This window comes from Rutidosis leptorrhynchoides, chromosome 3 (genome assembly GCF_046630445.1).
Source record: "Rutidosis leptorrhynchoides isolate AG116_Rl617_1_P2 chromosome 3, CSIRO_AGI_Rlap_v1, whole genome shotgun sequence".
In the NCBI taxonomy this organism is placed as follows: Eukaryota; Viridiplantae; Streptophyta; class Magnoliopsida; order Asterales; family Asteraceae; genus Rutidosis; species Rutidosis leptorrhynchoides.
Genome location: NC_092335.1, coordinates 73,198,781 through 73,221,702, shown reverse-complemented (window position 1 = coordinate 73,221,702; position 22,922 = coordinate 73,198,781). Strand labels below are relative to the sequence as shown.

At 36.8% G+C, this 22,922-nt stretch overlaps 5 protein-coding genes across 8 annotated transcripts; 3 read left to right on the top strand and 2 right to left on the bottom strand.

Moving 5' to 3' along the window:
- The first annotated feature begins 661 nt into the window (after window positions 1–661).
- LOC139896337 (uncharacterized) lies at window positions 662–1,859 on the top strand. The gene has a single exon (XM_071878966.1). The coding sequence runs from the start codon at window positions 766–768 to the stop codon at window positions 1,534–1,536; it is 771 nt and encodes a 256-aa protein (XP_071735067.1). The 5' UTR covers window positions 662–765; the 3' UTR covers window positions 1,537–1,859.
- A 3,087-nt stretch (window positions 1,860–4,946) lies between these two features.
- LOC139900219 (chaperone protein ClpB3, chloroplastic) lies at window positions 4,947–13,140 on the top strand. Its single transcript, XM_071883011.1, has 10 exons — window positions 4,947–5,439; window positions 6,253–6,471; window positions 6,572–6,809; window positions 9,797–9,992; window positions 10,111–10,165; window positions 10,245–10,395; window positions 10,518–10,826; window positions 10,931–11,196; window positions 11,292–12,218; window positions 12,728–13,140. Exons 1-10 carry the CDS (start codon window positions 5,191–5,193, stop codon window positions 13,046–13,048), a joined length of 2,931 nt encoding a protein of 976 aa, XP_071739112.1. The 5' UTR covers window positions 4,947–5,190; the 3' UTR covers window positions 13,049–13,140.
- Window positions 13,141–13,157: 17 nt separating this feature from the next.
- LOC139900220 (pentatricopeptide repeat-containing protein At3g29290) lies at window positions 13,158–15,311 on the bottom strand. The gene is made up of 2 exons (XM_071883012.1): window positions 13,678–15,311; window positions 13,158–13,581 (listed from the first exon to the last, which is right to left on the bottom strand). Exons 1-2 carry the CDS (start codon window positions 15,130–15,132, stop codon window positions 13,417–13,419), a joined length of 1,620 nt encoding a protein of 539 aa, XP_071739113.1. The 5' UTR covers window positions 15,133–15,311; the 3' UTR covers window positions 13,158–13,416.
- A 175-nt stretch (window positions 15,312–15,486) lies between these two features.
- LOC139896336 (uncharacterized) lies at window positions 15,487–16,865 on the top strand. 2 transcript variants are annotated; one of them, XM_071878964.1, is made up of 6 exons: window positions 15,487–15,582; window positions 15,711–15,857; window positions 15,953–16,026; window positions 16,107–16,186; window positions 16,289–16,440; window positions 16,568–16,865. In XM_071878964.1, the coding sequence occupies exons 1-6, from the start codon at window positions 15,552–15,554 to the stop codon at window positions 16,639–16,641; spliced, it is 558 nt and encodes a 185-aa protein (XP_071735065.1). In that variant the 5' UTR covers window positions 15,487–15,551; the 3' UTR covers window positions 16,642–16,865. The 2 variants fall into 2 exon arrangements, with proteins under 2 accessions (XP_071735065.1, XP_071735066.1); XM_071878965.1 differs by having other exon boundaries at window positions 16,289–16,455.
- A 668-nt stretch (window positions 16,866–17,533) lies between these two features.
- Window positions 17,534–21,191, bottom strand: LOC139896335 (receptor-like protein EIX2). Of its 3 annotated transcripts, none has more exons than XM_071878962.1 (4): window positions 21,054–21,191; window positions 18,277–20,276; window positions 17,803–18,163; window positions 17,534–17,689 (listed from the first exon to the last, which is right to left on the bottom strand). In XM_071878962.1, the coding sequence occupies exons 2-4, from the start codon at window positions 19,784–19,786 to the stop codon at window positions 17,683–17,685; spliced, it is 1,878 nt and encodes a 625-aa protein (XP_071735063.1). In that variant the 5' UTR covers window positions 19,787–20,276; window positions 21,054–21,191; the 3' UTR covers window positions 17,534–17,682. The 3 variants fall into 3 exon arrangements, 2 of the variants coding, with proteins under 2 accessions (XP_071735063.1, XP_071735064.1); XM_071878963.1 differs by having other exon boundaries at window positions 18,277–20,157; window positions 21,054–21,162; XR_011776211.1 differs by lacking the exon at window positions 17,534–17,689 and having other exon boundaries at window positions 17,852–17,950; window positions 18,077–20,276.
- Between the last annotated feature and the right edge of the window lie 1,731 nt (window positions 21,192–22,922).

Sequence of the window (22,922 nt, the reverse complement as noted above, 5' to 3'; positions counted from 1 at the left end):
TTTGAGATCTAATTTTCGTCACATTTGAAGTCTTATTTTGTGTGGGCCGTGGGAGACTATTCGCTAATTATCCGCACGATTATTAATTTTGAAAGCTGATTATATTTCCAATAAGTGATAGGGGCTGAGGATTACTATATAATGTATTGCATGTTCTTATTGACTATCTTTTGTTGCTGCTAAAACTACTTGATTGTTTACAATTGATAAATGGAAAATAACAAATTTACTTCTATGTTTTCTGATGCTTCAGAACCAGATAATAAAGCATCATGAGGTGGAAACCAATATGTATTTACGCTTGTTTTGTTAAAAAAACACACTTAGATTACTTGTGCCCTGTATATCCATACTTTTAGCTAATCACTCTTTGGAGTTTAAAAAGTTGTTATTGGGCTCATGTGTAGAGATTATTATCGTTATTCATGCTTTTTGTGAATCAGTTGAACGCATATTGTGATTCTGAGGCTTAGATGTAGTTAATAATCTACGTCTTTTGTATGATACTGTTACATAAATGGATCAACACAATCTGTTCTATATGTTTAAAACAAGTGATGAATACTTTTAGGGTACTATATTTGCATTCTATATCGATGTTAATGAGGCTTGATGTGCCTGAAAATGCACTGTATTGGCACTCATACTTTGAATCATAGTTTAACCTCTTTAAACAATGTTTAAGTTGTTTAAACATTTCTTGATGTTTGTGCGCTTGTGTAGGTACCAACTGATAATCTTTGGAGGAACTTTAGCATCTATAATATGTGGAAGTTTGCATCCAAATGTCTAGTAGGCGGCACTGGTGTCATGAACTTTAAAAGTGGCTTCAGAAAACTAACACAACGTTTTCAAGAATTGTCAGATGATGAAGCTTCTTCCACATTTAGTAAAGACGATGGTTTGGAATGCCCAATATGTTATGAATCCTTCAACATTGTCGAAAACATACCTTACGTGTTATGGTGCGGTCATTCACTCTGTCAAAATTGTGTCTTAGCTCTTCAACGTGCCGTTGTTAAGATCCCTCCTTTACCAATCCAGCTACCCCTTTTAATATCTTGCCCTTGGTGCAATTTATTATCTCCTCGTCTCGTATTAAAAGGTAACCTTAAGTTCCCTCGTAAGAACTACTTTCTTCTTTGGATGGTTGAGAGAATCAACAGTGATAAAATGAAGTCTCACACCGGTTCTTGTGCTGATTGTCAACCATCAACGTTGGCTTTAAAAAGTGAAGTAAGTGCAAGTCATTTGAATGTCCAAAGGGGTCAACCGTCAGGGAACATCACCGGTCAAAATCGTCTTATTGGCGTACAAGCTTACCTTCGAAAGGCTCTGATTTTGTTTGTTGAGTTGACTGCTAAGTTCCCTTTGGTTCTGATCTTTCTCTTGATTGTGTTATATGCAATACCTGCTAGTGCTGCAATATTGGCTTTGTATGTTCTGGTTACTGTTTTATTTGCTCTCCCTTCGTTTCTCATTCTGTATTTTTCGTATCCTAGCTTGGATTGGCTGGTGAAGGAGATCATGGGTTAGGGTTTGTTCATAAAAGTTGGATGTTTGATTACAAATGATGCGAATATTTGATATCAGCTGTTTGCCTGTTTTGTGTATATGTTTGGCTGAGTAGAGTTGTACATGGGTGCTTCTTGTTGCTCATGGATGCTGACATCTTGTATGGGATTGCCATCTCTATGTGACTTGATATTAGGCCTGATGATGGATGGATAAAAATGGATAGTTATCAGATCCATATAAAATTAATATAAGTGAATTGGATCACGATTCGGATCGATCCATCTATTTCTTTTATTTTCTCTTTAGAAAAGAATTTAGTTGTTCAATGGAACGTGTAAATATTAAGAGTAACTTTGGTTAACTTGTCTCATATTTCTCTTCCTCAATTTGTTCTACAAATATACAACCATCGCAAAGTTGTCATACCTTCCAACGTTTCCTTCAACACGGTACTATCATTTAGACCCATATATCTACTAAAACCACTCACTATCCTAACTTCTTTTATTGAAGAACTCTCTTGTCACATTTGCAACTCCTATTAACTAATTTATAAACAGTAAACACCGTCTAATACAATTAAATAATATTTACAAATATACAAAATGTATGGCAAAAAAAATATACTGTGCAATAAATAAAATAAGCGAGTTTCGTTCTTTCTGTAACCATCTTTCTACGGTAAAATCTCACATTCCTGTAGACAGTGGCGGAACGTGAAGTTTCTAATTGGGAGGGCCGAAAATAAATATTTAAAAAACTTTTAGTGTGGTATATTATAACCAACCAGCCGCAATATATATAGTTTAAAGTTGGGCGGTTTTTTAGCATTTTCAAATCATCGAAAACAATTTCAAAACATCAATAGTAGCCTAACCTTCAAAACATCTCTTCTTTTTCTACATATTATAAAACATTATCTTAAGTCCTAACACATCATTAATTGCCTATTTAATTAACTTGATTGAAAAAATAACTTCAGAGTAACATAATAAAAGAAAAAAGTACCTGAATAAATGCCAAAATTGAATATGCCAAAGTGATAGAATTGAATTTTAAATTTGTCAATAGAAGTTTAGAACGTGTACACTTAGGTTTACCGAGATAAATATGTACGGTGGAGGTCACCTTTTTGTAAAAATAAAAGGCTTGTAAATTTTAGGATGACCCATTAAGTTTTAGGAAAATTGTTCAAAATACACTTTTTTTTTAGGCTTCAAACAAAATACATTTTTTTTTTAAAAAATTGTCTTTTTACACCATTCGGTAGACGGGATTCCGTCTACCACCTTTATCTGTCGTCTACTACCATTTTTACAAAGTAGTCAACGGTGAGATAAAGGTGGTAGACAGAATTCCCGTCTACTAGCAGGGTTAGTAGACAGCGAGAACAAAGCAGTAGACAGACATTTACAAAGTAGTCGACCGTCTACTGCCTTGTTGTTGCTGTCTACTGCCTTGTTGTTGCTGTCTACTGCCTTGTTAGTGTCTACAAGGCAGTAGACAGCAACAACAAGGCAGTAGACGGTCGACTACTTTGTAAATTCTGTCTACCACCTTTATCTCACCGTCGACTACTTTGTAAAAATGGTAGTAGACGACAGATAAAGGTGGTACTGCCTTGTTGTTGCTGTCTACTGCCTTGTTGTTGCTGTCTACTGCCTTGTAGACACTAACAAGGCAGTAGACAGCAACAACAAGGCAGTAGACGGTCGACTACTTTGTAAATGTCTGTCTACTGCTTTGTTCTCGCTGTCTACTAACCCTGCCAGTAGACGGGAATTCGTCTACCACATTTATCTCACCGTCGACTACTTTGTAAAAATGGTAGTAGACGACAGATAAAGGTGGTAGACGGAATCCTGTCTACTGAATGGTGTAAAAAGACAATTTTTTTAAAAAAAAGTGTATTTTGTTTGAAGTCTAAAAAAAAGTGTATTTTGATCAATTTCCCATATATAATTTTCTCTTAGCCTATTGAATGTTATGAAAATATCATTAGTGACCCAAAAACATAGGATGACTATGGCCCTCCTAGGCCTCAACAAGGATCCGACAAGAATTGGCGGCTGTCAAATTTCTTTCATGGAGAGTTTAACATTCTGATAGAAATTGGTCTAGTTATCCGATCCAACCACTGTTTGTGATCAATGCTTCAACAAGTTTCGGACCATAGATGGGCATGTCTTTAGATATAATAAATCTCTTTACTTAAAATAAATCATTCAATCGAGGGCATAATAGCAACTTATAAAAGTATCTTAAATTCAACAAAAATATAACTCAGACAATAATTTTAAGACGAAGGGAATATATCATCTATATATTTATCAATTACCAAATTAATAATCATTACAATCAATTTTTTATTTTTTTTTTGAAAAAAACGAATACTCATATAGAAACAAGGTCGTTTTCCAAAGAAAAATGCCATCAACAAGAAAAACAAAAAAGACGGGATAACGGGGAAGATCGAACCTAGAAAACAACTATCTAAAAGAAATTATCTATAAACGAGCCTCCCTGACAAGCCGAAAAATCAAAAAAGACAAACTAACCAAACAAAACCGAATACAACACGACAAAAAGAAATGACACCAAACTAACAAACAAGACGAACCCGACCACTCAACCTCGAGGTCCCACCTTCTTCAATTTACAGTTAATCGTCCCTTTCAAGGAATTCTTCCCGGACCGATTCTTTATGTTGTACGATAAAACATTAGCAGACGCGTCACCCGGTGCGCTCTTGTCGGCCAAACGTGTCATCATTTCATCGAAAGCCGCAAAAGCCTCCGTGGACATATTACATCGCCCGAATGCCGATGAACTACCTTCTTTATCGTCTTGAGTACCCATAACCAAGTCTTGAATTGCGTCCCCGTTAACTAAGTCATCAATATTATCTTTAAGTTTATAAGTACCCGAAGTGGAAGTATCGTTAATCTTCTTTCTAGACCTCGGATTAACATCACCAAGTAAACTTTTAGAAACATCTTTATTCAAGACGAACCATGATCTACAAAAACCTTCACACGAGGGGTCATCGCAATCGCAATAACTTCTTCCACTACGATTAATTAATATTGGTACCGGCCTATCTTCGTTCAATTCTAGTTCCGATTAACTAGCAATTCTTCTTTCTTTTTCTTCTTCTCCATCTTCAACCGGACAAATCTTTCAAAAACTTTAAGTTATCATCATCATCTTTGATAATAAAATAACGTCAAAACAGTTATTGGGAGCATTAACCTCCAATGTCCCAACATTTTCATCTATCTGCAGATTACCACACTTACCCGACTTGGCCCTTAAAACATTCCTATAAAAAAAACCCAAATTATTAATCATTACAATCATAATTATATTTTTGTGGTGAATTATAATGTGCGGTGGCTGAAATAGAAACAACCAGACAAACCTCGCGCCATCTTGAACCATCTTCTTTCTTCCTCAACTATTTTTTTCTTTTATATATATAAAATTTGTTTTTTCTTTTCTTTTATATATAATTTATTGTACTAAATTGTGTTTCCTTACGACTTACAAAAGCCCTATCTTTCCCATATTCTCACTCTACCACTCTATACTTTTTCCATTCCTGCAAGTACTTGGTGCATAAAGTACCTGAAGTAATACAAGTTCACTTAACTCGCACAACATCCGTTATACATGGCCACTCCAACGGCGGCGTTAGCAGCGTTCTCCGGCATCCGCATCCACCAAGTTCCGTCATCCAAATCCATCGATAGAACATCATTATGTTTTCAACCTTCAGTATCCTTCAATTCCTTTTCTAGAAGTAGTACCGTGCGGTCGTTGAAATTGAAGACCAGGATTAGTAATGATGTTTTGTTACGCAGTGGTAAAGGCTGCCGGTCTCTTGTTGTTCGCTGTGATGCTTCTTCTTCTAATGGAAGGGTAATTATAGATAATTTACTTAACTAAACCCTAGTTAGCTCTTTTTATGATTTTAAGCTTCTTAGTGATTCATATAAATGCTTATAGTTGATTGGATATGAAAGATGGTAGTAGTTTGGAAATTAACATAGATTGGGTGTGATTTGTAGGATTTGATTATTGAACTTGTGAAATTCGAGTTGGATAAACAATTTGAACTTGTTAGGTATATCGATATTGAATCTAATAAGAACCTAAACTTTGGTAAGAACTCTCAAAATTCAATGTTTGGATAATATAAGTTAGCAAATTAACAAATTTAACATTGTATATCCCAAATAAAACTGTGAAGCATCTAAGTTAGACAAATTTATAAGTGTTATGGTTGTGCATCAGTTAATAAAGTGGTTCCAAAACACCATCAAACATTTGAATAAAAATGCACGATACAATTGTCAAGTTTGTGAATTTGTGTACTTATCATATGGTGACATTTGAGAAGTTCTTCGTACTAGACTACTAGTATTGTAGTTGTTAATCGAAGCCTTCCCTGTTGATGCTTATGGTTGGCCATCTCAATATCTAGAGGATGATTATCCACTAAGGAACTTAGGATTCTGAATATGACTTCATTAATATGAGGTGACCATGGTTACAATAGATCACAACTCTGTATCTTGTAATCTTGTACGGTTGTATTTACTTGCTACTACCTTTTTAGATTTGTATTAGCGATGTTTCAGTATAACTTACAAATACAATTAATGATTTTACATGTCAATACTTTGTTACTTGTCTCTGTAGTGTCACTTATTATGAACAATGTGTTGTCAGATTACTCAACACGAATTCACGGAGATGGCATGGCAAGCAATAGTGTCTTCACCGGAAGTGGCAAAGGAGAACAAGCATCAGATTGTGGAAACCGAGCATTTGATGAAAGCTTTATTGGAACAGAAAAATGGTTTAGCTCGTCGAATATTCTCCAAGGCTGGTGTGGATAATACCCGCCTTCTAGAAGCCACTGATAAGTTCATTCAGCGTCAACCAAAGGTAGTTTATTATTTACATAAGATGGACAAATGCTATTTTTTTGTTGTTGCATCAGTTCATCCTGGTTATACTGCGGTTTTGATTGCTATATATGGTGCAGGTAATTGGTGAGTCAGCTGGATCAATGTTAGGGCGGGATTTGGAAGGCTTGATGCAGAGAGCTAGGGATTACAAGAAAGAATATGGTGACTCGTTTGTTTCTGTTGAGCATTTGGTGCTAGGTTTTGTGCAAGATAACCGATTTGGGAAACAATTATTTAAGGATTTTCAAATTTCATTGAAAACCTTAAAGAATGCAGTAGAATCCATTAGAGGACGGCAAACTGTAATAGACCAAGGTATTAATCTATGTTTGTATACATTTTATTCATGTTTAATGATATAATTCGTAATTGTTGCATTCCATTCCCTGAATCCCTCTATTTATAGAGGTGTTTACATAGACCTAGCCTTTATCTAATTTAGGAAACACAATCATTCTCTAAGTACAATTACTTGCATCACAATCCTCCTTGCATCACAAGTACTACTCTAATTACAATTATTTACTAAATATAATTATCTGCCTGCTATTATACCCCCGCAGTCGAAGCGGGAGGTGGACGGACGTTGAGACTGTCACGAAAGTCATCAAATAATACGCGAGGAAGGCCTTTGGTGAATATATTCGCAATTTGATAGCGAGAAGGAACGTGGAGAACACGGACCAATCCTTGAGCAACTTTTTCCCAAACAAAGTGTATATCCATCTCGATATGCTTAGTACGTTGATGTTGAACCGGATTCCCAGCTAGATAAATAGCACTGACATTATCACAATAGACAAGAGTGGCCTTGTGAATAGGGCATTGTAACTCAAGCAGTAGATTACGAATCCAACACGTTTCAGAGACGACATTAGCAACACCACGATATTCCGCTTCTGCACTAGATCGATAAAGAGTGGGTTGGCGCTTAGATGACCAGGAGATCAAGTTATCCCCAAAAAATACACAATATCCCGAGGTGGATCTACGAGTGTCAGGACACCCACCCCAATCGGCATCTGTGTAAGAGATAAGACTCGAAAGAGGAGACTTATATAGATGTAATCCCTTTGAAATCGTTCCACGAACATAACGAAGAATTCTTTTTAACGCATACATGTGTGCCTCAGTGGGTGCATGTATATGTAAACAAACTTGTTGAACCGCGTACGAAATATCGGGACGTGTTAGAGTAAGATATTGGAGGGCGCCTGCTAAACTGCGATAAAAGGTCGGATTCCCATACGGTTTGCCGGTTGTGGTACTTAACTTTGTGTTTGTGTCTACGGGGGTGGCGGCATGATTGCAATTTTGGTATCCCTGCACGTTCAAGTAATTCCTCGGCATATTTTTGTTGTGAGAGAAACATGGAATGTGGACCCCGAGTTACTGAAATGCCTAGGAAAAAATTCAGTGGCCCTAAATCTTTCATAGCAAATTCTGATGCCAATAAATTCAAGAAGGATTGTCGCAGTGAATCAGATGAGGTTGTGAGAATGATATCATCAACATATAATAAGAGGTATGCAGTATCCTGTCCATGCTTGTAGATGAATAACGAGTGATCACATTTGCTATGTTGGAAACCAATTGTAGCCACGTAGTCTGCAAAACGCTGGTACCATGCACGGGGAGCTTGCTTTAATCCATATAACGACTTCTTTAAAAGACAAACATGATCCGGAAAATTACAGTTTCGAAATCCCATAGGTTGATGCATGTACACTGTTTCCTGTAAATTTCCATGTAGAAAAGCGTTCTTGACATCAAGTTGATGAATAGGCCATGACTTACTAAGGGAAATACTTAAAACAGCGCGTATTGTAGCCGGTTTAACCACTGGACTGAATGTCTCCCCACAATCAATGCCAACCTGTTGAGACCTGCCATCACAAACAAGACGAGCCTTATATCGCTCAAAAGAACCGTCAGATTTCTTTTTATGACGATAAATCCACATAGACCGTATAATATTCATGTTAGAGTGTCGAGGGACAAGTTCCCAAGTATTATTCTGAAGAAGAGCGTTAAACTCGTCTTTCATGGCATTTCGCCAATTAGGATCGGAAAATGCATCTTTAGGAGTTTTCGGTAGGGGAGAGAGAGTAGAAACATGGAGAGAAGAAGATTGCGAAGATTTAGCCATGCTTCGAGTGGTCATAGGATGACGAGAAGGGCGAGGATCAGTGTTTAAGGTATCATGGTATCAGTCAAAACACGATCCTAAATTACGACTTACAATTTTTTTTTCTGCCGAACACCTGCTTCTTTAGGTTGTTCACGGCTGCAACCTCTCCTCTGTCTTCTTATTCTGTTATCTTTCTTTTCTCCAGCAGCCTTCTTCTCTCTAAAATTTCCTAGCCAAACTTCTACCTTTCATCATCATCATGTCAGAATCAAAACTGCATCCTGCTCTAACCATCAACAACATTCGTAACTTCATCCCTATCACCTTAGAGATGGAAAACGGACAATACACATCGTGGGCTGAGTTATTTCAAATACACTGTCGAGCATACAGAGTTATCGATCACATCATCCCTTCCAAAACCCAAACCTCTAAAAATCTCAAAACTGATGATCCCGAGCAATGGTCCTGTATCGATGCAATAGTTCTTCAGTGGATATATGGTACCATATCGAACGCTTTGCTGCATACCATCATCAAACCAGGAGCTACAGCTGAGCAAGCTTGGAACTCTTTGTCCAATATTTTTCGAGACAACCAGAATTCACGTGCAATTTATCTTCAACATCAATTTTCCAACACCCGTTTAGAAAATTTTTCGAATATATCTTCTTATTGCCAAGAATTGAAGATGCTTGTAGATCAATTAGCCAACGTTGGAGTCAAAATTGAAAATCCTCAATTGGTTCTTCAAACAATATCTGGATTAACTGAGAGTTATGAAGTAATTGGAACGATGATTCACCAAACAACACCTCTACCTGAATTTTACGAGGTTCGTTCACGCCTGCTACTAGAAGAAACAAGAAAACGTCACCAATCTTCCACAGCAGCAACCTCTGCCGCAACTGCTCTGATACCATGATATAATTCGTAATTGTTGCATTCCATTCCCTGAATCCCTCTATTTATAGAGGTGTTTACATAGACCTAGCCTTTATCTAATTTAGGAAACACAATCATTCTCTAAGTACAATTACTTGCATCACAATCCTCCTTGCATCACAAGTACTACTCTAATTACAATTATTTACTAAATATAATTATCTGCCTGCTATTATTTAACATAGTGCATAAGATAATCATGTGCTTTTTTGTTGTCAAACTTTAGATCCCGAGGGGAAATATGAATCATTAGAGAAGTTCGGTAAAGATTTGACTGCCATGGCAAGGGAAGGGAAGCTTGACCCTGTAATTGGAAGAGATGATGAAATTCGTAGATGCATTCAGATTCTTTCGAGGAGAACTAAGAACAACCCGGTGCTTATCGGTGAACCGGGTGTCGGAAAGACTGCAATTTCTGAAGGGTAAGCTACCGAGTTAACGCGTTTTTATTTTCTTCTCGGATCCTATGTTATACATGGAAACAACACGTGTAAAATTTTCTATTGCAAATCCATTGAACCACCGTTTCCTATATTGCAGGCTTGCTCAGAGAATAGTACAAGGTGATGTACCTCAAGCTCTAATGAATCGAAAGGTGCGTAGTACTACACTCTGGACTATCAGTCATCTATCGATATGGTGTGTACATTAACTGACTTGTTTGTTTGTTGCAGTTGATATCACTTGACATGGGTGCGCTTATCGCTGGAGCAAAATATCGTGGAGAATTTGAAGATCGACTCAAGGCAGTTCTGAAGGAGGTAACCGAATCAGATGGGCAGATTATTCTCTTTATCGATGAGATTCACACTGTTGTTGGGGCAGGTAATTTTTGAAGTCTGAATAGTCTTTTGTTTTGTGAAATATCGTTGGGTCTAATTCAAGTGCATAATTCAAGTGCATAATTCAAGTGCATGATCATTTATTCTCACAACTTGTGTTTGTAGGAGCTACCAATGGTGCAATGGATGCCGGCAATCTCTTGAAGCCGATGCTTGGTCGGGGAGAGTTGCGATGCATTGGTGCAACAACGTTGGATGAGTATCGTAAATATATTGAAAAAGATCCTGCATTGGAGCGTCGATTTCAACAAGTTTATGTTGACCAGCCTACTGTAGAAGATACAGTTTCGATACTTCGTGGACTACGTGAAAGATATGAACTGCATCATGGAGTACGCATTTCGGATAGTGCACTCGTTGAAGCTGCAATTCTCTCGGATCGCTACATTAGTGGACGCTTTTTACCGGATAAAGGTATTCCTTTTTTTACTATCAAGTCTAAGTTCACCTGATAACAACATACATTTCTTTCTGTTATCATTTTCTCATAAAGGATTCGTGTATCTCGTGAATTGCAGCCATTGATTTGGTAGATGAAGCGGCTGCTAAATTGAAAATGGAGATCACTTCAAAGCCTACTGCGCTTGATGAGATTAACCGTTCAGTACTGAAACTAGAAATGGAGAGGCTATCACTCACGAGTGATACCGATAAAGCTTCAAAGGATCGGTTAAACCGGCTCGAGGCTGAGTTAGCGCTCTTGAAGGAGAGGCAATCTGAGTTAAATGAACAATGGGAGCATGAAAAGAGTGTCATGACAAATATGCAATCAATCAAGGAAGAAGTGAGTACCATTAATTATTATTTATTTATTTATCTATTTATTTTTACTTTTATCTACTTTTCAATGTATCGAACCTAATCGCTCTCGATGTGCAGATTGACCGGGTCAACTTGGAGATACAGCAGGCCGAACGTGAGTACGATCTTAACCGTGCAGCTGAACTGAAATACGGGAGTTTGAACTCGTTGTTACGTCAACTTGACGCTGCTGAAAAGGCGTTGGTGGAGTATATGAGCTCTGGGAAATCGATGCTTCGGGAAGAAGTTACAGGTGACGACATTGCAGAAATAGTGAGCAAATGGACCGGTATTCCACTTTCGAAGCTTAAACAATCTGAGAGAGAAAAGCTCTTAAATTTGGAGGAAGAATTACATAAACGGGTCGTGGGTCAGGATCCTGCGGTCACAGCTGTGGCCGAGGCAATCCAACGGTCCAGAGCCGGCCTATCTGATCCTCACCGTCCAATAGCTAGTTTCATGTTCATGGGGCCTACCGGAGTTGGAAAAACCGAGCTAGCAAAAGCGCTCGCTTCTTACTTGTTTAATACCGAGGAGGCACTTGTACGGATTGACATGAGTGAATACATGGAAAAGCATGCTGTTTCTAGATTGATAGGGGCCCCACCTGGATATGTTGGGTATGAGGAAGGAGGGCAGTTGACTGAGATCGTACGCAGGAGGCCGTATGCTGTTATCCTGTTCGATGAAATTGAAAAAGCTCATGCTGATGTGTTCAATGTATTTCTACAAATTTTGGATGATGGTCGGGTTACTGATTCACAAGGTCGTACCGTCAGCTTCACCAACACTGTCATTATCATGACCTCAAATGTTGGTTCGCAGTATATATTAGACACAGAAGACTCGTCTGTGTCAAAGGAACGAACTTACGAGACGATAAAACAAAGAGTCATGGATGCAGCAAGGTCAATCTTTCGTCCTGAGTTCATGAACCGGGTCGACGAGTATATAGTATTCCAGCCCCTTGACCGCTCACAAATTAACAGAATAGTCCGATTACAGGTAAGTTGCTTTGCTCTACTCCTAGTCATTGCAGTTTGGTCACTAGTCCTTCGCTTTTCGCCCAAAAACGTCTAATTAGTTAGTCGGTCAACGCTAAAAAGTTAAGTCAAAATCGGTCAAAAAGTCAACTTTTCGTGTGACGTTGTAGTGTAAATGAAACTCCCAAGCCCATTTAAAAATTAGCTCGGGTAACCCCGACTTGCATAGTATCTAGATAAATTAATAATGACAATATAATTATAGAAAACATGATAAAAAAAACATACTGTATATATTATCCAAACTAAGAGCACATCATTATTGAAAATTATTTATGTTTGAAATATTTTTCATTTATATTCAAAAGTCAACGTTGCTCAACGTTTTATCTTGATCCGTCTTGACCGATTCGGCCTTTTAAGGTCATGACCGGCCGTCTCGTGTCTTTTTCAAGCTTGCTCCTAGTGCTTTTAGTGTTTTATGTTTACAAATCGTTATCTGACAAATTGTCATTTTATTGTGATCATCAGTTAGAACGTGTACAAAAGAGGATAGCGGATCGGAAGCTAAAGATTAACGTAAGTGAAGCTGCAGTTGAGCTTTTAGGAAGCCTTGGGTACGATCCAAACTATGGTGCAAGACCAGTGAAGCGGGTGATCCAACAATACGTGGAAAATGAGCTTGCAAAGGGAATATTAAGAGGTGATTTCAAGGATGAAGACACCATATCAGTCGACACAGAAGTCACTGCGTTTTCAAATGGTCAGCTACCACAACAAAAACTAGTCTTCAAAAAAGTAGCCTCGTCATCAGATGAAGCACTCGAGGATCAACAAGCCTTAACTTCATAGATTATGCAAAAGACTTAAAAATTATGAACTGATACATAGATTATTCGAAAGATAAACATACTTTGTACCATTGGCAATATGCATGTACATTTACTCATTTAGTAAGCATAATAATTGCTTATGCTATGGTGAGTCTTCTTTTTTTGATGACTTTTGATATGTAAAGCCCATATTAATCACATATTACCATCATCACTGTTACAAATATTGAGTTGTTCCCTTAAACAAGAATTAATCAAAGTTTTAAGCTAAATATATAACAATCCAGTAATTCATTTGGAAACTGTGATGATCTACTGATGTTGATTTCATCATAACAGTATTGACATGTTAGCTTGTTGATAAGATTGCAACATCATTGCTTGTCATCAACTTCTTGGTAAGAATTGCAGCATCATTGCTCGTGTTTTATGATCAGCCGTAAGCTCAAGTTCACGCATTTCCTGATACAACTTGGTCGCTGACTCGGTCTTTTTTCTTAGACAGAAACCCTGAACGGCAGCATTGTAAAGATGCGCATTCGGTGGCACCAACTGCACAAAGTGATCCCCGGTTAATACCATACAGAAATACGACACGAAAAGTGTAAATGATTCTAACAAATTATTCATAATAAGGTTTTAGCTTACTTTCAATATCTCATGTACTTCGTCATAAAGAGAACCCCAAATGCAAGATCGAATCAGTGACAACAAAGTCAAAGTATCCGGCGTTTGCTTTTGATGAACCATGCGTTGGTACACTTGCAACGCAACTTTCGGCTCGTTTCCAACTTCACAAGCACCAATCACCCGACAATACGACGTTACAGGAATCATTAATCCCAAATTCTCCATTTCCCATAAGATCTGCAACGCCCGTCTCCACGCACCAATCTGTTTACACGCAGTTAACGCAGTGTTATACAAAGGCAACCCTAGCTCATCTCGGCTCTCTTGTTGGACTCGTTCAAAAAGCCGTAGCGCATCACCATATTGCTCATCTCTACATAAAGCAACGAGCAGCGCATTCCATGTGTACGAAGTTGGAACATGACCTAAAGATTTCAAACAGTCGTAGACTTTAAACGCTAAACCAACCTGACCATTGTTCCCAAGCGAATGAATCAACGCGTTAAATATGATAATATTCGGATTCTCTTTTCTTTTCATCATACCACGAAAAACACTCAACGCATAATCCCATCTCCCGTCTTTTGCAAACGCCATTATACCACCTTCCATAGTACGAGTATCCGGTTCGATTTCATATTGCACCATTTCAAAATAAGCCTCGATAGCCAGCCCGTACTGACAATTCGCAAGAAAAATGGTAACTAATAACCGGTAAGTAGTTGAATTCCCGACACAATCATTATCCCTCATTCGTCTCCATACTCTCTCGCTTTTAATCCAATCTTTTTCATCACGACAAAATGTTAACATCATGTTAAATAAAACTTGATCAACTTTCTTCTTGTGATCGTCATCGGTTACAAGTGCCTCAAACATTTCAAATGCTGCTTCAAAGCCTCTAGCTTTAGCAACCCCCTGTAAGATTAGATTGTAACTATGTCCACTTGTTCGATCGTATGATTTCATCGATTCAAACACATGTAAAGCATCATCAAGCTCTCGATTCCTTAACAAACATGAGAGAAGAGCATTAAACGCGTGCGATTCAGGTCTAAGACCCAGGTAATCCATAGATACGTAAAGCTCAAGTGCGCTTCGAACCTTATCGGCCCTGCTAAGCTTCAAAAGGCGCCATGACAAATTCTTTTCATCTCTTTCTTCTAAAAACTGCAGCCTATTCTCATAACCAATTGAAGGCTCAATAACATCATGAACAGCTTCTTCGCCTTCATCTTTCCACATGGCACGTTCTTTAGAAACTGAACCGTATGCAATCGAAACCTTGGGTACAAACTTGTCAAGTCTAGTGGTTCTAGATATTACTTTTGGTTTCGTCCTCCAACTGTTCGATGAAATGTCTGAACCAAAATTCTCAAAAAATCTCGAAAGGTGTAACCGAGTATGATAACATTCAGAAAACCCAAGGGCTGTAACATGAGACACGACCGTAGTTGTCAAAGATGCTGCCATGAATCAAACCCAGATTCCAAGTTTGTAACTTTCACTTATTCACTCACAAAGATTGACAACCCAACAAAGAAGAGGAACAGTATATAGATACAGATAGATATACATATAATACAAACGTACCAAATTTCAAGAATGTTTCTGAAGTATACAACGTTGAGCGGTATGAATTTGAGATATTTTTAGACACTATGCTGAAAGGTTTTGGTTGAATGTATTTGTATTCAAATAAAAATCTTTCCTTTTTTTGTTATCTCACCAGCGTACAACTTATTATGCACAAAGTACCACCGAAAAATAGAAACTTTTTTTAACACATATAAACAGACCTTTCCCTAAAACCCTCCAAAAAAATAGAAACTTTTTTTCACACATCTAAACGACCTTTCCCTAAAACCCTCTTTTCACTCTAGATTTATCAAATGGAAGAAAAGGATGAGCTTCCACAAATTGGTAAGGTTAATTGATTTCGTATTCATCTGAGCAATGATCAATTAGGTCAATTTTGATAAATAAAAACAACGAATATAAAATTAAACTCTGTTATGATTTTACATCGTTCTGTTATATGTAAAATATAGAGAAAGTAGAAGATGACGAAGAAGAAGTAGCAGGAGATGAGCTGAAAATGGAAGGAATGGCATCAATAGCTTTGTTACCAAACGGGTCAATTTCGGGTCATTTTGTTCATCTTCCTCATTCCGTTTGTTATGGCATTCATGGCACTGGTATTTTTATTTTCCTTTTGTGCTATTCATATGGAAGTATATCTTGTAAAATACTTATTTTCTGTTAATTATTTAATGTGTAACCATGAAAATAGAGATAGCATGTGAACGGGAATGTAGCAGGGGTGAGGATTATAGATTGGTCAAATTGACTATCATTGACTTCAATGTAAGACTTTTATACTTTAGGGTTTTTATATTTAGCCTTTAATAGGTGGTTGTTACTTGTAATGAGTGGTTTTTGTTTAGAGCAAGAGAGAACGTGAGGTAGTTGTTGAACGAAGGGGTCATGATGCTGCACGGTTATGTAACGTTGAACATGCTCACGGGTAACCGTTTACCCATTATATTCCATGATACTTTAGGTTTCAAAACAATAATTCGAACTCAGAAAATTTTTGGTATCCTTAACGTGGTCCGTTTGTTGACAGATGGGAGAAAGACGTTGTTAACCTGGTTGACAAGAAGCACCAGAAGAGTAAGATTAAGATTTCATTCGAGTGTGAAACACTAAAAGCGGATGAAACAGCAGAAGAACATATTAGGCGGTTCATGCCTAATTTAACTGGCATGGATGCTGTTGGTAAGCTGTAAAAAAGTCAGTTTTAGTTTTTTTTTTTTTTTTAACAGTTCCAAATTCTAACATAGAATACAGCTTTAGATAAGTGAGTTTTTCCTTGCTGATCCCAATCAACATTTAAAATGTGCAGTTAATATTGGCCAAATGAGTATCACAGGCTTGGATTTCAACGCAGAAGTGGGATGTGCAGAGCAAAGTTCCTAAACTTGTGATCTCATGGTGCAGTTTTGAGCTGATCATTGGTCTGCGTCTATAACTGTGTTAGACCCTGCTGTTTATTTTGACCATCTTATTAATATAGTGGATTTCAAACTTATTTAGGATAATTTCATATGAATTCATGTTGGAAGTAGAATTTAAATGGCCATCGTATGTTAACTGAATGCATGTCATCATGGCTTTTTATTCACTTGAAGTGATAACTAATTTTTCAGCTTAGTTTAGCTAGCTGTCCAATTTGCATGATGAAATGAAGGGAACCTTTTTTTAATGTTTCTACGTTTTAGTTTCCTGTATACCTGGGCCTTGATTTTATGATTTTACTAGATATATAAACAACTTATATCATTAACCACATTTGGGAGGAAGGTTGACCCGAATCATCAAACTCAATATCGACCTTCTCTTGAATATGAGTGATTTTAACAAACGTGAAGAAAAACCCGATATTCCCTAGCTTAACCGATGAATTAGTCACCATAACCACTTCACCAAAAAAAACCGTCTATCATTTTGATATTATCGGCCAAAGCATACTTTGGCGAGATAGCACGAATCTCAAGCCACACGAACCTAACAAATTTCTACACATAACTAGCAAACGGCTTTACCAAAGCAAAATTGTGAACATCCGAAGATGAACCAATAATCTTTGCAAAGGAATGCGCGTCCAGGCACACCAAACTTGTAAACAAACAGTTTGAGCTTTGAGGTCCATTAAGTGGTCCATGTTCTTGTTGATCAGTAAAAATAAATCACAACGATAAAGAGAATAAATTATTGAAAGTCAAAAGCCTGAATGGCAGCCAACCTTGAATAATAATTTAATAATTAAATTATAAAGACACCTACAGACTTTTACACAGTAGTAAACAACCAAGATTCAGGATGAACTATGGAATGGACAACTTTGATACATTCACGCCTTTACAAACACTTGTATACGATATCGATTCGCTACTATGTGCATATGACTACCTCATAGAACACTTTTATATAAAAACCTTCTTTTGAATGTTGGCGTGCCTAAAACCTGCCAAACAAACGATATATAATTGTACTGGAATAACAGTATTGCAGTAAAGAATTGACACGTAACATCCAATATATTTTTACGTAACTATTATGGAAGAGTTGAACACTTACCTTTTTAACTTCCGGAATAACACAACTGTAACGTAAATCCAATCCTTGGCAAGACTCAACGATGCAAACAGTAAATGTCTGCATCGACGGTTGAGAAATATAGCACCACAAATTCCCCAAAATCCAACTGCAAATCCAGCACCCATACCTGTGTAATATGATTTCCAAAAGCCGTCATCTCCATGTATGTCGTTGTCATCCTCCTCAATAATGGTAGTAGCAGGTTTAGGCCCAAATATTGAAGTGATTGGAGGTCCATAAAGTAGTGGGTTACCTTCATATGAGGTTGAATTAAAGCCTTGGAGTTGAGTCCCAGTTGGTATTTTTCCCGACAAGTTATTGTATGAGAGGTCAAGATAACCTAAACTGTCCAAGTGTGACAAACTTGAAGGAATCTTTCCATAAAACTGATTTCTAGACACAAGTCGAGAGAATTAAGAGATTTCAACTGACCAACATCTTTTGGGAGTTTACCATGAAGTTTGTTGAGGGAGAAATTTAAGGAGACTAATTCAACAAGACGAGTGATCTCAAAAGGAAACTCCCCTGATAAGTTATTGTTTGAAAGATCAATAATATTCAATAGATTGAGATTAGTTCTTCCAAATGATCTGTATGTTCCTTTCCATGCAACCAATGCATTGTCATTGAAACCTTCAATCTCCTCAGCAGGATAATCATCATGCGTACCAACTTGAGGAATATAAAAAGCGTAACCGTACGTGTGAGAAGAAGAATAATTAGTCCTAACGTCATCTCCAGACCTATTTGACATAGATGAAAAGTTACCAAAGCAATTAGGAAGATTACCCGCCAAATTATTCTTAGACAGATCAAGGATATGAAGATTGGACAACCAACATATTTGGGGGGGAAGACTACCACTGAACATATTTGATCGTAAAACAAGACAATATAGCCCCGTAAGTCTTTCCCCTATCCACACTGGTATCTTGCCACATAAATTGTTTTCCCCAAGATCCATAAACCTAAGATTTGTACAATTGCTCAATGACATGGGCACTTCACCAACAAATGCATTTTTACGCAAATACAATGCCTCTAGTTGAGTTAAGAATCCAAAAGACAAAGGAATATTCCCGGATAAATTGTTGTATGATAAGTCAAGAACTACCAGTTTTTGGAATTGCGACCAACAATCAGGAAGGCTCCCTGAAAACGAGTTGTTAGAGAGATCAATGAAAGTTAAGTTCCCATCATTGTGACACAAGAAAGAGAGGTTTCCTTTAAACTTGTTTCCAGAAAGGTTTAACGAGGCGATTTTAGAAGGCAATAGTGATACCCTACCCTCAAAACAGTTGTTACTCAAATCTAATCCATGATATTGGTCAAGTCTTAATGTTATATCAGGTAGCGTCCCCATTAATTCATTTGAAGACAGATTCAAAGATAATAATCCAAGTGGTAGATTCCAGAACCACTCAGGGACACCATCAGATATTCCATTACTTGAAATATCAAGATCAGTGAACATTATTTGAGATTTAAGCCACACTGGGAAACTAGGTCCCAGATTGCAGGATTGCAAATTTATGATCTCTAATTGGGAAGGAAATTCAAAATGGGAGCTGAAATTAAAGGAAAATGAATTGAAAGACATGCGTAAAATGCTTAAGGAGGAGAGATTTATAAAGTGAAGGTCGGATATCACACCATGAAGGGAGTTGGATGAAATATCGAGAGATTCAAGATTTGAAAGTTGACCGACACTGTTGGGTACTTCACCACTCAACCGATTACCAGAGAGGTAAAGTGTTTTCAAGTTGGAGAGATTTCCAAGCGGATAAGGAATAACATCTTCTAGTTGGTTATCTGAGAGGTCTAAATCGGTGAGACAAGTTAAAGCTCCAAAGGAAAAAGGAATAGACCCTACCAATGAATTTCCTCTTAGATTTAATTCAATCAAGTTGGAGAGATTTCCAAGCTCACGAGGAATAGGTCCACTGAGATTAGCATTAGACATATCCAAATACTTTAAGGTCGTAAGGAACCCAAAAAGTTTGGTATAACATTGGCCTGAAAATCAGTTTCAGATAAATCAAGGATTTGTAACTTCTTTAATAGAGTTATTGACGGATTAATTCTATATACCAATTGATAATCTAAAAGACGAAGTTCGGTTACGTGACCAGTGTCACAAGTCACACCCGAGTCCCCGACCAATTGCAACAATCACTCTTTCCTTCTTCATTGCTCCAATCATTAACTAGAGTGTCTTTTATGTCTCCTAAGTCTCCTTTAAACTTCAACAGAGCTTTTCTCTCCTTGTCGATGCATGACCGGGTAACCGTCATGTTGGCATCATCATTGAGCCCGAGAGTACGATTAGCAGCACTAATAAATAATAGTATCAGTATGCATAGCAGCCAATACACAAACAACATGCATCATATATCATATATGATTTTTCGATCATAAATGGATAACTGATTGAAGAGAGCGTAGCTTACCACCTCAGGTGTTGATCAAGACCAGAAGGAATTAAAGCTTTAACTAGCACAAGCAGTGAGTTAAAAAGTAGGTATATAACTAAAACGGTTTCAAGAAAAACTGTTATCGGTTTCACCACATTCTATCAAGGAAGGTGCGTCAGTGTATATATATATATATATATATATATATATATATATATATATATATATATATATATATAACACGTACAAAACTGCCTCCTATTCCTAAACGAAATGATCTGTGTGTGAATAAAAATATAAAGGAAATACTTTTACTAGAGAACTACTTATTTTTCCATAAAAGTTTGTGGAAGACAACAAGTCAATAAGTCTTCTAACCGCCCACTTAGGCTTGATGAAAGTTGCGCAAAAGCGTTTCTCAATTATGAACCATTATCTATTTATTTATATCTATATATTCCATCCAATTACTTTAAAGGTAAACAAAAAATATGTTCAGATTATATAGTTGTTTAAGTAGTAAAGAAATACAGTATCAGTTTCAAAATTCAACCCATTTGTGTTAATTTAACAGATTTAAACTTTCAACACAATATACATAATTCCTACTTGATTGACAATGAAATCAGTAGATTATAGCTTTGTGTTAACTTATTTTACCATATAAACCATCAATTACATCATAAGCATAAACTATATATCAACTTTGAATGGAATAATCAACACTCGGAATTTTGCTTTAAACAAAGGAAAGGAAAAGGAAAAAAAAAAAAAAAAAAAAAATCAATACTCATAATTAATTATGTTAGATCATACCTCGAGTTTATTATGATTGACAAATTTTCAATCGTTGATGTGTTCTCTGTTTACTTTGGCATCAATATTCGCTATCAATTGTTTAAAATTTCACGAATTTAGCTTTCCTTCCTTTTTTTTTTCTTCTTCATTTTTAAAATACACTTGCTACTTTCACGTGTTATATGATGAAATGAGAATTATGGGATGATATTACGTGTTTTAATCCATTTTATCGCCAGCCACAGTAGTTTGTTTAATTTGTCAATTTAAGTCCCTCATCATTCTATAACTACCTTTCTCACACCAAAGTTAAATTGAATGGCTTTTCACTAAGACCGAAAATAACACAGCGTCACCAGGGGTATTTTCCGCCCTCTGATGCCCCTAATGCGGCGTGAGATCTCAGGTGACTGACGGGCCGGTCCCAAGAATATAAGTGCCTAGAGCGACGTGAAAAGAAAGGCCTTAGGTCTTAACGAATAATATAAGCTATTTAAAAAGGCCTTTAGGTCATAACAAATAATATAAGCTATTTAAGAAAAGGCTGAAGGAATGCGGGTGAACTTTGATTTCTCTTTTTTTTTTGGCCTTTGATTGTTGTTTTGAGCCTATTATGCTTAACCTTCGTTGTTTCAATTGTGTTTCTCTAGTTCCCGTGTTTCTCAAATCTCTGATTGTATCTGTATATATAAAAAATTGGGCCCCTGAGAACTTTGGGCTCTGAGCGGTCGATCACTTTACTCCCCTTCCAGGCCTCCTGTGCTGACGGAAGATCTTTTAGGCGTTAGATATTTTCAGACCTTTCAGAATTTAACACGAGTGTATATATATTATTCATTTATTTCTTTTATACCCAAATTTCAATCATATTTTATCACATCATTCAAAACCTTTTCACCTACTTAAATTTAACACTCACCATTATTTAACTTACTCTTACTTCATGACATAGTCACGTCACAATCAAAAACTCATTTTTTTACCAAAAAGTACACAAACCGACTCACATCAGAGTCAGTGTTATTTGTGGTCTAATAAACATACCAAGTGGAACAGTTAGGATTATGAATCACCCTCACAAGGATCAGTGGAAATTAATCGATAGTACACAACATTCCAATTCCAATCAATATCAATAATATTTATTAGTACAAGGGCTTGTAAAAACATTTATTTTATATGTTCAGAAAACTTGAGCTTTATTTCTAGAGTTTTATTTATTTTTTTTTTTTTTTAATTTTTTTTTTTATTTTTTAATGTACTATGCGTCATTGACACATGCAATATGTGGAAGCATATAAGACACTGTATTTTAGGCCGTCACGTGATCCATGTAGCAACTAACTCATAACACAAGCAGGCATTTTGTACAAGGTTGGATCTAGTAGGTCAATAATCTATCTAGTAGGTTGAAATAAACTGTTTATTTATACGGTAATGATTTAATTATGTCGTTGCTTTCTATCCCTTTTTTAAATCTCCATAAATTACCTTAAACTCGATCATTCACTTGTATACTTACATGTGAATACACGTTAGTTTTAACTTACAAATGATTTATAACTCGAGTTTAGTACATCAACCAATTATATTACATCGAAATTGTAATTTTACTGTCATAATCCCGTGAATTTGCAGGTATTAAACTAGTTTATATATCTATACCATTTCTTAAGAGAACATGTGACTGACATATTTTATGACTATATATACGACCAACCATGTCAAGATAACACAGTAGTTGAAATCCCGATATCCTCACAGTGTGAAATCTCAAGATCAAAGTTCACTAAAAGCATATTTTGAGGTGACCGAGACAAGGTCAAAAATGGTCACGAGGTGACCTGGTAAAGCCGCATATATCTGAGTATAGATAATCCCCTACCC

Coding starts and splice junctions, on each gene's coding strand:
- LOC139900220 (XM_071883012.1), bottom strand. CDS start 15,132: ATGGCAGCATCTTTGACAACTACGGTCGTGTCTCATGTTACAGCCCTT. Junction 13,582..13,677: donor AAGTACATGAGATATTGAAA/GTAAGCTAAAAC, acceptor CACTTTGTGCAG/TTGGTGCCACCGAATGCGCA.
- LOC139896335 (XM_071878962.1), bottom strand. CDS start 19,786: ATGTCTAATGCTAATCTCAGTGGACCTATTCCTCGTGAGCTTGGAAAT. Junction 18,164..18,276: donor CTCCCTCAACAAACTTCATG/GTAAACTCCCAA, acceptor TGGACAGTTTAG/GTTATCTTGACCTCTCATAC.
- LOC139896337 (XM_071878966.1), top strand. CDS start 766: ATGTGGAAGTTTGCATCCAAATGTCTAGTAGGCGGCACTGGTGTCATG.
- LOC139896336 (XM_071878964.1), top strand. CDS start 15,552: ATGGAAGAAAAGGATGAGCTTCCACAAATTG. Junction 15,858..15,952: donor TTATGGCATTCATGGCACTG/GTATTTTTATTT, acceptor CCATGAAAATAG/AGATAGCATGTGAACGGGAA. Junction 16,027..16,106: donor TGACTATCATTGACTTCAAT/GTAAGACTTTTA, acceptor GTTTTTGTTTAG/AGCAAGAGAGAACGTGAGGT.
- LOC139900219 (XM_071883011.1), top strand. CDS start 5,191: ATGGCCACTCCAACGGCGGCGTTAGCAGCGTTCTCCGGCATCCGCATC. Junction 5,440..6,252: donor CTTCTTCTTCTAATGGAAGG/GTAATTATAGAT, acceptor ATGTGTTGTCAG/ATTACTCAACACGAATTCAC. Junction 9,993..10,110: donor AAGACTGCAATTTCTGAAGG/GTAAGCTACCGA, acceptor CCTATATTGCAG/GCTTGCTCAGAGAATAGTAC.